Below are 16,313 nucleotides of genomic sequence, written 5' to 3' on the forward strand. Positions count from 1 at the left end.
GTCTTTTAAGTTCAATGAAACACATTATAATGGAAACGCAAAGCACTCTAGGCTCCTGGGTGAGCACTATTATAATGTCAGTGGTAGAAGAAGTAACTGGACCTGGATTTGCTCATTCACAGGCTGGAAAATCAGAATCAAGGTGTGACCTACGCTTCACGTCTGTAGTTAACTTCTTGGTGATGACAGCTACAAAGAGTCTACTGCAAGGAAGGGATGCGATATGCGGAAAATATGAATGGTAAGCATAAATGCACCTCTCAGAGGTAGGAAAAAGAAGTCCTTTACGTGTCCTGATTCAATAAAAAGTGAAACAAAACTGTCACTCCCCCCCCCTCCCAACAGACACTACCTGTGTTCAATGAACACATGCACTAGTATTTATGACAAACAAGAATTACAAAATTCAACATAATCCTATGCCACAATGTCTTTCTTGACATCTTAACGTCCTGATATTCAGCAAGAATTCACTTTGTTTATTTACTTTCTATTCTCACCAGTATTTTTTCATGGTTTTTTTTCATCCCTGCTCTTCATTGGTTAACCAGAACAAAAATCTCTTACGTCTCTAAGCTTTTGAGCATTAGAAGTTCAAAGATACTGTTAAATCAAAAGAAAAGAAAGGAAGTGAACACTGAACCGTGAAGTAATGAGCTTTTTTTCCACAAGGATGACAGGCACGTAAACAAAAGCCCGGTTTCATTTCTGATGTCAGTCTTTTAAAATATTTGGGGTTTTGCTTGAATGAGCAAATTACTGATGGTGTAACTTCTAACTTCCCAAAATTTACTAGGAAATAATGGGCACTTTCCCAGCTATATAAATGGCAAGCAAATTCCAGCTGGTATAATTTAAAATAAAAACTGGAGACAGAGGAAAACCCATGTTTGTGAAGACGGAGAAATTAGAGAATAGCCCTACGCAGCACACATGATTTACGGAGAAATCTATCACAGGCCTCGTATTTTATATACCAGCTGCTACTTTCAAAAGCCATCTGCTTCATTTTTCTGCACGCTATTTTTTTTTAATGCAGCTGCAGTATTTCAGAAAAAGGTTCACTGGGGCTGACAAGCCATCTTGCCAGTGCAGTTCATAAAAACACCACGCTGGATTTTAATTTCTTTATTGAGAACAAGAGTAAAATCATTCTGAACTTAGTACTCAATGCTTTCCAGGAGTTTAAGGATTTAAAAAAAACCTACTTGCTGTGTCTTAAAAATCTATTTTAGGTTTAAATTTGTATGTATCTGTAGAAATTTTTTTTTTTTTTAAATTATCAAACTTTCTATTGAGTTTTCTTTTGAAGCATTAACTACTGTGGAAATTCTTTATCAACAGTACTATCGAATGGTGTCTCAAAAAGGGGCAAATACCAATAATTAGCCACTGCATTGGCTTTCCCAGCTCATTTAATGTTACCAAAAAATTTCCCACAGGATAATCCCTAATTTTTCAGGAGGACAGTTTAAAAATAAGCAATCTATTTCTCTTGCTTTACTTTCAACGTCTGTGACCTACTTACACAACTTAGTCCTTTTTTATTTATTTCCTTTCAAATTGGCATTTGATCTGAAAACTGCATTTAAACAGCACTTCAGTCATTAAGGACCCCCTAAAGAGTTAAGTGCATAACTAAAAAAAAAAAAAAAATCACCAAAACACATAAGATATTTAGATAAGCAAACAAAGAAACAAAATGTCTTCTGTACTCCATTTAGTAAGTAGACTAAGAATTGTAATTGTAATAGTTTAACGAAGCATGGAAAACAAAGATTCACATTACATCATCTTCTCCTTATCCCTTTGTTCTATCCAGATATTTTTAGCTGGTGTTTCTTATATTCAGAAATTATGTACCTGTGCTTAGTGACATTTATATTAATAAATACAACCTTCTTTTTAACCTTCTGTATCTGCAATAATTATTTATTCTCCTCTTGAAACAGCTCAGGTGTGTTCTAGCACCTGCTTTCAAACACTGAAGTTTCTACTTGGAGGTTTTTTGGTGTTTGTAGTAGTGTTTGTGTGGTGCCACCACAGAAACTGCTCATCAGGATCTTCCTTTTACGCCAACACACACCATTTCTGGTGACACTGGTCCTACGAAGGTTCAGTGAAATTTTTCCTGTAATTTACCAAGTCATAAATTCTGGCTTCTGTAACATGAAAGTCCAGAATACTTCAATATATCTGTCGGAAAAGTTCATCTTCAGCAACTTCTTATGTAACCAAGACAAGGATTGAGGCATATACCGCGTTTATTTTCTCCACAATTTCACATTCCAAATGAACAAAGTTGCTCTGTGCTCAGAGTGCGCCTGTTCAAACTGCTTTTTGTTCCGCTCTTGCAGCAGGTACCACATGGAAGGCCACCATGATCCACAACACAGCTCTTCTGTGGTACCCTATCAGATATAATTATCTCAAATATTCTGTAATCTGTCTTGTAGCGTTAAATACACCACAGAAATGCTGTGGCATACCCTGGGATGGATACATAGAATCATAGAATTTTCTAGTTTGGAAGGGACCTTTCAGATCATCGAGTCCAACCATCAACCTAACTGACAAAAACCATCACTAAACCATGTCCCTCAGCACCACATCTACCCATCTTTTAAATACCTCCAGGGAGGGTGATTCCACCACTTCCGTGGGCAGCCTGTTCCAACGCTTGACAACCCTTTCAGCAAAGAAGTTTTTTGTAATATCCAATCTAAACCTCCCCTGGTGCAACTTGAGGCCGTTTCCTCTTGTCCTGCTGCTTGTTATTTGGGAGAAGAGACCGACCCCCACCTCACTACAACCTCCTCTCAGGTAGTTGTAAAGAGCGATCATTAGATGAATGCAAGAGAGTCACCTTCTATATGGATATAATTGCTTATATCTGTAATCACCAAACTGCAAAAGGAGATGGCTCCTCCAACTTCTCATAGTGGAATCCATCCTCGTTCACCACCAGCAGGTTCCTGTAGGACACTGAATTTTCTTCACTACAGACTCAGAATAATCAGTTTGTAAGAGTAGGGTCCCAACCCAGGTCACTACAGCTTCAGAAATCTTATGCAAAATTAACCCTCAAAGATTTGTGCCTCATCTGCTCTAAACGAAGCCCCATATGCACAGAAGCCCAGAGCACGCTTCTAATGTCATCAGGATTTTTAGGAGCCACCTTAGTGATTGTAATGGTGGTTTTTAAAATATGCACAGGAGGGAAACACATGCGTTTCCACCCCTATTTACCCATCTGATAATATTAAGAGTTATCGTAGAAGCTAAGTCTACATGAGGGAAAATTAAGGCTTTGGCTTTTTCTAGTGGAGTTAAAAGCCCTGATTCAGTATCAGGACAACATTCATTTGCCATCTGCCCTCAGCTGCTCCTCCTCTTCATCTTCCAAGGTCACCGTCTCTCTATTATCTCGAGGTGAACTTTGACATCTCTAACTAATTTTGGAAGCTCCTCTGTTAATAATAAGGGCATTAGAGATGGGGGAAGGCGGGGGGTGGGGTGGGTGAGAGTCAACTTCTGACGAGGCTTTGTTAGGGACAGAATGGCTAAAAATGATCCCTTCTGTCCGAGCGAGCCGATCTCCAGATGTCACTGCAATACACACTGCTGCCTCCCAGATCTTCCATAAAGTAGGACTATACTCTTGGGAGCCATAAAATACTCAACCTACTAAGCGTGTCTGCTAACAGCTAATTTTATACTTCTCCTCTCCGACACACAGTTTTGCTTTTTGAGGACAAACGAGTCCGAGCATCAACGGGAGTCAACTTCTTCTTTTCTTCCTAACAAAGACACATCCACACATCGGTAGATGGAAACCGGCCCTGAGCATTTCACACTTATCGTCTTGAATTAAGAGCAATTCACCAAGAAAGTCCACAAGCGCTATTTTCACCACACCGCTTGACAGGTGGAAATTTTAAATTAAAAGTTTTTCTTTGGCCTGAGCTTGGCTGACTATTTCAGAGGTATTTTGGAATACAAGTGTGTTTTACGTCCCTATCCTACGGCGCCGCTAACAGAAAGCAGAGATTCCACCCAGAACATTTGGAAGGTACCAAAGTAGCTACACGACGATACAAACAACAAGATCCACAAGAAGAATGTCAGAATGGTTTTGAGAGGGTAAATCAAGTTTTGTAGTTAAAAAATGAGAGCTCTATGAGGAATTGTGAATTTCAGTAATTTCATAAACCGACCCCTGTGAAGGGTATCTCACTCATAATTACTTTTACAAGCTGCAAGGAGCAGATAGGTGATGTGCAGTTTGATTTATATTTTTAACATTTTTTTTAAAAAGTAATTTTTAAAATATCTTTTTAAGCAGCTGCTATTCATACATTTATTACCACTTCCCTTTAGGGCAGAGTTTATGTGTCAACCATTAACTCTTCCTGAAAGATCTTTATTTTTGGTTTATTTGTTGTTTTAAACAGGCTGCCAACATCAGGAACAATGCCAGCTCTTCTCCCTACGTCCTTGACTTTCTTCAAAGCTTTTCCTGTCAAAGTCATTTGCTTTAGGTCTCCTATTTTTATTAGGGTATAAGAGATGTTGTTATTTAATTAGGTTAAAGAGTCCAATTCCCAGCCTGCATTTCAAATTACAACTCGTGCACCTAAGCCTTATAAAACTTTAATCATGAAGTTATTAACAGTAATTGCCTGGACTTGAAATTTCCTACAGGTTGGGGGACAGTGTTATAAAAATAATCGAATTTGCATGATGCATTTATTTGCCACAATATAAAAGAGACCTTTCATTTAAGGAAATGCATTTTAAGTGTTATCATTGTCTTCACAGACACTACAGAGACAGAGCAAAAAAGTGCCACAAGAAACTTCGCCTCCTCTTTCTTTAGAGAATTTTCTTTTTTTTTTTGGAAGAAAATAAGTATTACTTTTTTCCTCTTTTCTTATTAAAAAGTTTCCTTATGAAAATGAACCTGCATTGCACTTGTCTGGTGAAACACTGAATCCCAGTGGCACAGAATTAAGCTCAGTTTTTGCCCGAACTTTGAGACCATCCTCTCTCTGCTTGTAATTCCTTCTCTCGTGCGTTACACAAACCTTGGCTCGTTTTAAAAAGCAAAACCAAAACATGCTCCAGTCCTATGGTCTCCTTTATTACATATATATGTACATCTCACAACAGCTCCGGGCTAAACGAGGCAGCACGGAGAAAAATTCTACGCTTATAAAACCAACCCTTTCTTCTTCTTTGGGGTCTAAAAAAACCCCCAAAAGTTACTTTAAGAGTCTTCTGTACAAGGAAGCGACAATGGAAGGGCTGATGCCCAAGAGCTGTCCCCCCCACCCTCATACAGACACTTACTCCCTTTTCATCGAGGGATAAACCAGCTCCAATTACTGGAAGCCAATGTGTTATTCAAGGATAAATGTGCCCAGGCTCTTGTCCCACAATAAAAGGAAGGCAATTCAAGTAGCTTACGTCTGATTCTCATTATACGGATGTTTTTAGAAGCTGTGTTCTATCTTGATGTGAGATATGGCTTTCGGTCCTCGCTCAGCTATTAAGGGCAAAGAGAAGCCTGTCCCCTTTATTCCCACCTCCCGACAGCCATGTCACCGGAACAAGAGGGGAAGGAAGACACAATGAATTTCACCAACACTTATTTAAAGCAACTGGAAACGTTCCCAAAAAGTACAAGAAAAATGTGAAGTCTATTTTTCATTACTCAAAAACCTCCAATTTTTAATTCTCCTTTTGCACCCTTGTGCTTGTTTCCTCTGAAGTTTGGAAAAAATTGATACAAAAGACAGATATCTTTATTCTTCTGAGATTCACAAAGCAGTCAACCGAACAAAAAAAAAAAAGAGGCTACTTAATGATAAAAATTAACTTATAGTATTTTCACTCAACAATATTCATGTTTCAGGTTTTGGGGGTGGGGTTAGAGTTGACTTTGGTTCAGATTTGGGTGCACAACACAAAGGGACACAACCGAAGGCTGGCACATAAAACCTAAGCAGGGAGCATCTGCCAACTGTGCAGCCAGCCATAAATCTGGCACTTCCTGATTTTCTTAATGCTTTAACCTCACAATTCAAACAGCACTGGGCGGGTTCCAATTTGCCTAATTTGGCTGAAATTGTAAGCAGTTGGGCCCGAGGGAATAAGGCAGTCAATGCAGTATCACTCCTAAACGCTCCACTTCATGGAAAAAAAAGAGAAGACACCTCCAAAGACCCGTCATCCACTACCTTTGACATCTTCCAACAGACCAGCAAAAAAAGACAGAATTCTAGCATTAGTTTGTCGATCAGAGCTCTCGACTGGGATGTAAAATGACGTGCCTTGAACGCACAACTCTTCCAGTCAAGGGGAACGGCCAGAGCATCAGCTTCTCCCCCATCTCCAGCCTCAAAGCCTGAAACACAGACGCTTCGTCAAACTGCACAGTGTCAATATTAGTACGATTAATTCTGACGTTCCAAACAAGTTCCATGGGGGGTGTGTGTGTGTGTGTCCCTTCACACACACTAATTCTAATCCTTTGCTGTACAGATTGCAAACCAGGGGCACTCTTCTGAAAACTCTCGTTAAATGCCCCGCTTTTATCCTTCCAATTAGAGCAGCTCACGCCCCCTGCAGATGGCAGAACGACCGCCCCCAACTACAACCGGCTGTACATCAAGCTCCAAACAGTTCTGCTCATGGGTTCGTGATTTGTTCAAGACTCTTGAAAATAAAGAATATATTCAAAACAAAGAAAGGTCACGGCATCCTTAAAATAGTCAAAATTAAGGGGAGGAAAACAAAAAAGAAAGATTTCACTTATTAAGTCCGAGCTGAGAAGACTGAAATGCTTGCACCAATTTTTACAGGGCACTGCACTCATTGGGGTGAATGGGAGCAGTCATGCATGGGAAGCTCCCAACGTGTGCCAGTTTCCAGTTTAACAGCCCAATAACTGTGGTTTGGGTCAACTGTATGAATAAAGGCTGTCTGTTGACAGTGATTAAGGTAACACGTTGTTATCTTTACAAATGTTCTGTGCTTTTCTGGAAAACGAAGATCACTTGAGGATTCAGTCTCTTCCTCGAATTTTCAGCTTTTTTTTCAACAACACTGCTGTTCTGCAACTCTAATTTAAGAAAATAATTACATTTTCTAAAATCCACGGACAATTCACGGATGTCAGAGGTCACCGTGTTTCTTTTCCTTCTCCTTGAACCTTTTAATTCGATGTACATTTTTAATGAGTCAGACAACATGTGTTTAGATGTTATCAAATCATTTATAGGTTCTCAGCCTCATCTTGTAAAGAAAGATTTAGTCACAGGCAGCATCTGGTCCCCAAAATGTTTCTCTCATTTGTAACACAGGAGACAGCAACGTATTTGACTTTTACATCTACGTATCATAGAATCATAGAATGGTTAGAGCTGGAAGGGACCTTAAAGATCATTGATTTCCAACCCCCCTGCCATGGGCAGGGACAAGATGATGTGTCTGATTGTGAAGGGTGAGCTGTGGTTAGCAAAAGAGGATGTTAAAATGTCGCGGAAATAAGAGAGGAACAGAATGTGAAAAATTGTCTTTCCTTGTTTTTCCACATTCCCCTACATTTTAGGTCTGTTTTATGATGCAGCGTTGTTGCACCAATTCTTTTCCTGCCTTCTCTTCACAAGCCAGTGGGGTTGCCTTAACGCTTTTCCAGATAAAATTAATTGTCCTGATTTATTCAAGAGGCCAAGTGAGACTTACGGAACAAAACAGAATCATGGACGGAGAAGGACAGCTCTGAGAAGTTGTGCACCTGATTTCCATGACAACGGTGACCCAAATACCTTGCAGCACCCCAGAACGAAAAGCAGCGCCTTTGGAAGAACTGGAGTTTGAAATACCTCATGATGAGGTGGAGAAGAAAGGAGAAGAGAAAAAAAAAAAAGCATAGTGTGCCGAGCGAGGAGACAAGAACCTCCGATTTTAATTTTATAACAGAATTAAGATTCAGGGCATCGTCAGATACAGGCAGCTGTTGTCTCTGCAGATCAGTTCCTGCTGCCCTTCAAAAACCTTTCTATTCTGAGCCATTTGTATCTGTTTCTAATGATTTCCACAAATATAGTAAAAACACGTGTCTCAGAAAATGCTACAAAAAAATATTCCTCTAGTATTTTAAATTCCTTGCTTGAAAGAAAGAGTTCACTGAGGCAAAAACGAGAGGACGCTGCAGGATCCCCAGCTCTGGGACAGGGAAATGATGGAGTTCAGGAAATGATTTTAGAGCTCATCACCCACTTTTGCATCACGGAAAACACAACTCTCCTGGGTTTAAAGCCAGTACGAAGTCAGTCACCTGCCGCTGAGGTACCGCATGAGGAACATCATTTTGTTGTTTCTAGGAGAACCCCCGGCAGTACTAAAAAGTCGCCAAAATCCAGACATTTTTAGGGTGAAACAAGCACACGGCACAGATGAGTTAAACTAGAATGCTGAGTTCAGGTAAGCACCGGACTACAATTGTCTTCTCAGAAGTCAACTCCATCATTTATCAATACAAGAATTTCATCACACATTAAAAAAAAAAAAAAAAAAAAGTCATTTACCTAAGGCAGAAACGTGTGTGTGTACAATCAAAGAAGACATTTAAGAAATTAGTATGAACATGTTAATTCTACATCCTGCTTTCAGACAGACTTTGTTCAAGTATTGAACAAAGGGTGGGATTACGTTTTCCTCTTTTTAGAAACTTAAAAAGAGAATTTAATCAGAATTACTGTTTCCTGGTTCCTCATCTGCAAATCTGTCCGTTCACAAGGGCAGAAGGGTGCCACACTTTGGAGCGGCTCCAGTTGTATCCTAATTTTAGGGGATGTTGCTCAAGAATTATGGTATGTCCCCAGCAACCAACCTAAGATCAGGATATTTTGGAACGTGGCAGAGACACAATAAAAAGAAGAGTAGCCCGTGGGAGCAGTTTTCCTTGGTAGAAGCCTTTGGGGTTTGAGTAACATTATCAGCACTCCGTATTGTTCCTTTGACACAACAAAATACATCAGTAAAAAAAATAAAATATAATATAATATTCCCATTTTAAAAGAAAACTCCAGAGCTTTCACAGTGTAGTTCTTGAGCTCTGCCGTTTCAGCTGACTTCACAAGCCCTCTCTACTGCCTCATTCCTACCTCATCTCTCTCATTACAATACTCCATCAAACCTCCTTTAAAGAACCTAGATTAAAGCTAATCCTCCATATAGTAGTACGAGGTATTGCTTAAAACTGACATAAAACCGTGCCTGGTTCACAAACCTGTCAGCATTAGTAACACAAACTGTTTGTTAAGCACTAACAACATTGCAGTGTGTGAACACAGACAGGGCGTCATCCAGACGCTGCAAAAGACCCACCTAATAAGTAGCCAATTTTAGGTTTGAATTTTCAGAGACGGATTCTTAAAGTTAGTGGATACTATAACTATTCTCATCCAGGCTCCTCTAAGAGATATCTCTATGATTAAAATTATTTAAGTGAAGAAAACGAAGATTTAGGTGCTTAATTTATAGAAACTTTTACGATTATGCAGTTTTACAAATCAATAAGAGATACTCACATCAAGAAAATAACCTAATAATATGAGCGAAAAAACCATTCCATGATTGTAGTGACACTTCCCACTTACTTGCACTTGCAAAAATAAAGAAATTCAGCATCTTAATAAAGCATTTAAAATAAACAACTATAAGAAGCCAGCTGAAAACCAGTAAATTTTACCACAGTTAAAGACAACAACAGCAGAATTATCATGTCTTTGGAAAATATTCCTCACCACTTCTCAAGGAGAAAGATGCCATGGGCTTCATGTCCTTTCAGCTTTATATATGCAACCTTCAATTTTACCAGTTCCTGTTTCTGCAGTAACATGTTATCCGCATAAAAAAAGCCAGATTTTCCCAAATTTGTGCCAGCAAAAGACAAGAGTAGTAGAAATGAACGTACCTGCTGATAGAAAAAATTTAGAGTGGGTTTGTCCTCAGTGAACTGATTTAGAAATCCTTTGGGCAAATATCGAATTCTCAATTCGTATCTGAAAAGCAAGAAAAAAGAGAACTGGTAAGATGAAAATAAGAATCGAGTATGTTTATAATAAAGTATATTTAACAATCTACTCATGATAGTAAGAGCAAATGTCGTAACACTGAGATTTCATCACAAATAAAAGACATCTTCAAACATTCTTAAAAATAAGGATAAAATCGAAACAAACTCAGAAAACTAAGGGGAAATTTCCTCTCTTGACTACTCAGAGAACTACACTGGAATGTAGCATCTGACAGTTCATGAAGATGTTTACGAAGCACCTTCGTAATCGAAACAAATATAAACCCCTGATGCTTTCTCAAAGCTTGAGTGAGGACCAAAGCACCAAGACCCGGAGCAGAGTTATCAGGTCCAGATCCTTAGGAAAGGAAGCCCCAATTAGGTGACGACAGTGGATGAGCTGCCGTAACCATCGACGTCACTCCCGGCAACAGCTTTTATCTTGGGGTATCACAAGCACAGGACTCAAAACACATCCCACTGCTCCAAGTCAGACTGGCAACCAGTGATACCCACCAGGGAGTCACATCCTACAGACAAACCAAGGGCTTACTCAAGGAACACCACCGCTCCTTCTTTGGTTAAGCGCTGCAATATTCACCTCTGAATTGTTCCAAAGGTTTTGAAGGGATTTCGCTGTAAAAAGGTTTCCTACTTCCTTATTCATCATCAAGATGAATGCAAAGGGCGAATGAACCAGTTTTCAACGTGACAATCGTATTTTTCAAGTTAATAATACATCACAAAGTGATGAATTAGAGTCAGAATTAGCCTTGATTCATGACCTATATCCAATCTTTATCCCTTCTCAAACCCTGAACTACTACTTCAAGCCCTAAAATTAACATTATTGCTTGTGCTGTGCCAACAGCCCCCAATATTTGACATACCCTGCATGTTTCCTCCTCTTAACGCATTCCAGCAATGAAGTTCTGATAATAAATGTCCTCATCTCTTTTGCTGTGCCAGTACAGCATATCCTAAGTATAAAACTCTTTACAGCCCTTCCCCAAAATAAGTATATTTAACAATCTACTCGTGATGATAAGAGCAAATATTGAAACATTTCGATCTGTTGGTTTCAGCAGGACAAGAACTTCTTTCCAGCAAGTGATTTGGCTGCCTGCAATCAAGAGTTATACAGGGATGTGATAAGAAGGTACTAGGAGTTTCTGCTGCTTAGGATTCCACTGCAAAAAGAAGCTGTGGTATTCTTCTTTACTTTGAAATCCTTGAAAAGACATTGTGCCGTCAGAAATCATTAAAATAAGGAAAACATTTAGAAACTGTCAAGCTATTCACATCGCATCCTACAAGCCAAAAATTGGAGGCCTGAAGAAACTCGTGTGGAACTGATCTCAGACCTTCAGCAGCGTAAGCATTGTCTGAGTCACCCTGATCTAGACCAGGATGTAGAACACCTTTACTCTCTGGGATTAAAAAAAAATAAATACAGGAAAAGCAATCTTTCTCCTTTACAGAGGACTTGTCTTCTTAACTGAGGAGTACAGGAGAAACACTGCTTTTTTGCAACAGGATCTCATGAGAAAATCAGGTAAGATGAAACAGCTTGGCTGGGACAGTCACCGAGAGTGACCTTCGTTACTTATTTATAACCTAATCTCCAACTATGCCTATGGGAATGAAGAAGCTGACTTCCAAAGGCCAACTCAAGGATGGGCTTGATTTTCAGTATCTCCTAAATCTACTGTCTTTTTAATGCAGCCAAATGATGAGGACGACAAGTCCCACTCTCACAAACCAGGTCTGCTTTTGGAGCAAGTATAAAACCGGAAAACTGGTGGAGCCAAAAAGGAATGGATGATCCAACTCTTTAGTAATTTTGTGGCACTGAAAGAAACGATCTCACCGGTTCCAATCACGGTTGCTTCCAGCAGGTACTGGTTTGGTTCACTTTAGCAGAAAAGTAACCAGAAAGGAGAAGATGGGAACAAAAAGGGAAGACAAAGGAGGGAGAAAACAGCTTTGTGTGAGTTTAATGAACTGAAATCAGCTCGCTGAAGGATCAGACAAGCATTAAGGCTCATCGAAGAAAAGGGAAAGGACTGGATAACTGGAAGGAAGAGGGGAGAAGACAGACTGTGGAGAGCTACAGAGCTTTTAGATCAACATAGTCAACTCATAAAATCATTCCGCAGGTGGCCCAGCCTTTGTGTCAGCGCCAAGGCATTTGTCTTGCAGCTATCAAAGCTTATAGCACAGGACTTCAAAGCATCGAGGCTTCTTTGGGGCATCTTCTACCTGTTAGAGCCAAAGCAGGAACGTTGCTGCTTACAAGGACCTGCTTTACCTACAGACATTAAGTATAGAAAAGGAAGACGTCTACCCTGTGGGGAACAATTCGTTACTCAAACCTCTTGACTCTCCTCTTGTGAGACAAAAAGGACCAGCAAATGGAGCAGTGTTTTGGCACATACCGTTTTTAGAGACAGAAAGGACAGAAAGGACAGCTGCTGGCATTGCTGTTGAAGGCTCGATATTACCAAAAACGCCCAGCTGATGCTATGATTTAAGAGTCCCACATCCTACTAACCCTAGTTCACCTGGCTGCACAGGGTGAAGGTGAAGGTTAAGGAAGGAAGGCTCATTCATCTTTCACCCTCATGCCCTTGGAAACATCCAGTCATTAAAATAATGATACTACAAGCGAAGATTCTTCATTAAAAAGCGAGTTTAACACATGCCCAGGTCTGCCTTGTGAGTGGAAACAGTTAAGAGGGAACCTGAAGCAACTATTGCTTTCCCATAAAAAAGCCCTGGGATTTTGTTTGTATTTCCCTTGTCACCTGGGATCATCTTGCATGGACAGGTACACCCTTCATACAATGCTTAAGGAACATGTAACAATTCCTGTTACTGGAAAATAAACCTAGAAGCAGCAGCGTTACTGGAATTCAGTAACGAACAAAACTCTCAGACTGCATTTGAAAGACTACAGTGATTCTAAAGCAATTACATCAAAATACATTAAAATTATACAATGCTTCTATAGTGCTACATCTTGTGTAACTCAAAGAAATAAGACAGTGTTAGCCAATGTGACAGAAAACACAGCAGACTCCAGAATACTTATTTCCTGAACAAACTACTACACTAACAAATAAGCAAACAGTTCCCATAATTATAACTCTGATCAGTTTTGGCACCACGATTTAGACACAGTCAAAATTTTCTCATGCTGAAGAGAATTATTTTCATTGCTACAAAATAAAATAAAATGAGAAAGAGGATATTTTGTTTGATACAGTTAATTAACATGAACATTCCTAAAGTAAATGTACAGTGAAGAAGCAGGCCCAGTTAATAGATGGCTTTTATCTGAATTTTAGGATCAATCTTTCTTCTTTGTAGGAAAAACTGAAGTATTAGGACTTAACTGATTTTTTTTTTTTTCTTAAAAGCTACTAGATAGTTCAAAACTCTCCTATCTTGTGCTAAATCCAAACCTTTTTTTAGCAAAAAGGTTAAAGTAGTATATAAAAGCAAACGTGAGGGTGGGAAAAAAAGATTTCCAGTAAGCAATGATTTCCTGTTCATCTTCTGCCACGTAACTGAGGTCACCCATTGCCAGTCTGGCAAAGCCGAACTGCGGGTGCTCCTGAAACGGAACTGTTTGCCACAGGAAGAGGGAAGAAAATTTGAAGTGACAGAATTTTGGTTGACCTTGTCGCCCTAAAGGCCACTATTATTTACTCATCCTAAGCTCTGACTACAGCTGTGCCATCCGAAGCAGAGTCACATCCCTGTCTCTCCCCTTCACCAGTTGATCCTCTGCAGGATTATCAACAGCACAGCACCAAACAAAAGCTGCACATCCAGGAGACGGACTTTTATCCGGTAACTTCTGTGTACAACCTACTGACCTTCAGTGTTAACTTCTAGTACCTGGATTAGTCCAGGAGAACATCCGAGATCTAATTTCTGAACATTGAACATACCAGCCCTTTTAATTTAGATTATTAATAAAATTAAAAATAATCACATAAGCATCAGTTACTGATTTATTAACACTACAGGAAGCTTTTAATTTAAGAACCATTCCAAGATTTCTCCCCCTTTACTAATCTAAATATTTTTACAAGTACTGTCATATGATCTTAAACACTCCGTGTTATGGTATTACAAATATGACAGCAGCATTTTGATTACGCACAGCAAATCTCCGTGGGTTTAAAAGGTACGTCAGGCTGTATGTGTTCCATAAAACACTAAATGACACTCTGGAAAGGTATTGAATAATTTACATGTTATCATAAGCTCTTTCATGAGTATTTTATACAATCCCTGTCCACAAACTTCAAAACAATCATCTAGCTTTGCTTTTAAAACTGATTAACTTTATTCTGCAATATGTGCAATGTGAGTTGCACCGACTAATAAAACTGGAACTGACACTTGTACGCTATCTAACAAATTTCCAGAGCATCAATTATTCGTATTATATTCACATTATACGCAGCACTACCATCATGGGAAGGATGCAGGAATTCCCTGCTTCCTAAACTGGGATTGCACAGTATTATCCATGAAAAACTTCTTGCGAGGTACCGAAGGAAAAATATCGATGGACATCCTAGAAACGTTAAAATGTAACATGCACAGAAGAAAACGTGCAACGTGGCTGAAACCTGAGTTTTAAACATTCCTCACTTGTTTGAATTTGTTGTGTTTGTTAAAACTGGGACCCTAAAGAGAATTTATAAACTGAAGATGACCAAATGTGACACCTGCTAGTATACAACAACTCCATTTGCAAGAAATTAAGTATAGACTATTTCCAATAATTTTGCAGAAGATATGTGTAGCCTTTAAAATGAGTAGGAACTTCCGCAAAAATCGTGGTTATGAACAGGAACCAGGGAAAACCACACACAACCCCCCTGCAATGAACTAGTAACCATAGTTTAACGGTATTTTAAAACTCTGAGCTCCTCCATCTTCTCCAGTAAACTATTGTGTCCTTTCGCAAATAATTTTAGTTTCATCTTGTTGTTCTACCAGGAAAATGGACAATCTTTCCCTTCCTTCTCTCCAGCCTACATCCTCTCCTCGTTCTTTGCTTTTTCAGCTTACTCTGCTCAAAAGCTGAAGAAAATTCAGCCTTCAACGGAGAGCACAGGTCATAGCAATTGTTTTAACCAACTAACTGGTATCATGAAAATATCTCAGCAAATGTACCTAGGCCTTGAAAAAACCCAAGTTCTGCCGTAACCTTTCTGTTCTTCATTGCTCCTGGAATAAGTGAAGATCCCAGAAGAAAGACAGATGTCACTCATCGTTACCCAATAAATCGTTTTACAACTGCAGAGGGATAAACTGATCTATTCGCTGCATTTCACCCTTTTCAAAATACCTTCCTCCTACTTAGTCTACATCTAAATACATCCAGCATTTAATAATATTCTCTTCTTTTCATTTAAATAACAAGATTTATCCTTTTACATTTTCAGTGGTGCGCTTATACCACAAATAGGAATGGGATTCCTGTCCTGTAACTTTTAAGGATGACAAAACCTTCAGATGGGGCTGGTTCACGAGATGTATCACAAATTCAGCAGGTTTTTGAGGACAAACAACTAGGAGATTTCTGCTCCTACTTTATGCCTCCTCTAAATCCCAGATAAGAACACTCGTCTGTTCTCCCCAGTTTGTAGGAAGCCCGTTACAACAACAAAAAGTGTTCTTTATTGCTTATAGCTCTTCGATGTGAAGAGCTGTGGGTTTTCATCCTGTTCCATCACCTCTATTCCAACACAAGAGGATCTTCCTTGATAAAGCAAATTATAGTTGTTTTTTACAACAATGCAAAAAGATTTATACGACTCGATTTTGACACTGAACAGATTTATACTCTTACTTCCATTCTTCTGGAGGGTGGGCTAGTTCAAATTTCTCTCTCACATTGGACACCCCCATGTCCAGGTGTAGCCAGTGAACCTCCTCAGACTGCAGGTGACTGAGCCGTAACCCATAGCAGGCCACATTTTTCACTTTGTGACTGTCCACAATCTTCTGAATTATGCCCTAAAACAGAGAAACACACACTCCTTACAAGCCGTAAAATGCAACAGATATTCTTTTTAAATTTTAAAATATTACCACATAATCCCCTATACAAAATACTAAGCAATAAAAGAGGTACCACCTTTATAAAGATATTAAACATGTAAAACTGTAAGCTGCTGTTTCAGACAACCATTTACAA

At 39.2% G+C, this 16,313-nt stretch overlaps 1 protein-coding gene across 12 annotated transcripts in view; it reads right to left on the reverse strand.

Annotated features, from left to right (window-relative positions):
- The window catches only part of PTK2 (protein tyrosine kinase 2), a 219,819-nt gene that overhangs the window by 93,796 nt on the left and 109,710 nt on the right, over positions 1 to 16,313 (reverse strand). For 9 of the 12 annotated variants that reach the window (XM_074145771.1, XM_074145772.1, XM_074145769.1 and 6 more), the window contains 2 exons: positions 15,966 to 16,132; positions 9,986 to 10,073 (listed from right to left, as the gene is read on the reverse strand). In XM_074145771.1, coding sequence (XP_074001872.1) covers positions 9,986 to 10,073; positions 15,966 to 16,132 — 255 coding nt within the window. Of the gene's footprint in view, positions 1 to 9,985; positions 10,074 to 15,965; positions 16,133 to 16,313 lie in introns of those variants that run through there. The other 3 variants (XM_074145781.1, XM_074145780.1, XM_074145779.1) reach the window with 2 other exon arrangements.

This window comes from Numenius arquata, chromosome 3 (genome assembly GCF_964106895.1).
Source record: "Numenius arquata chromosome 3, bNumArq3.hap1.1, whole genome shotgun sequence".
In the NCBI taxonomy this organism is placed as follows: domain Eukaryota; kingdom Metazoa; phylum Chordata; class Aves; order Charadriiformes; family Scolopacidae; genus Numenius; species Numenius arquata.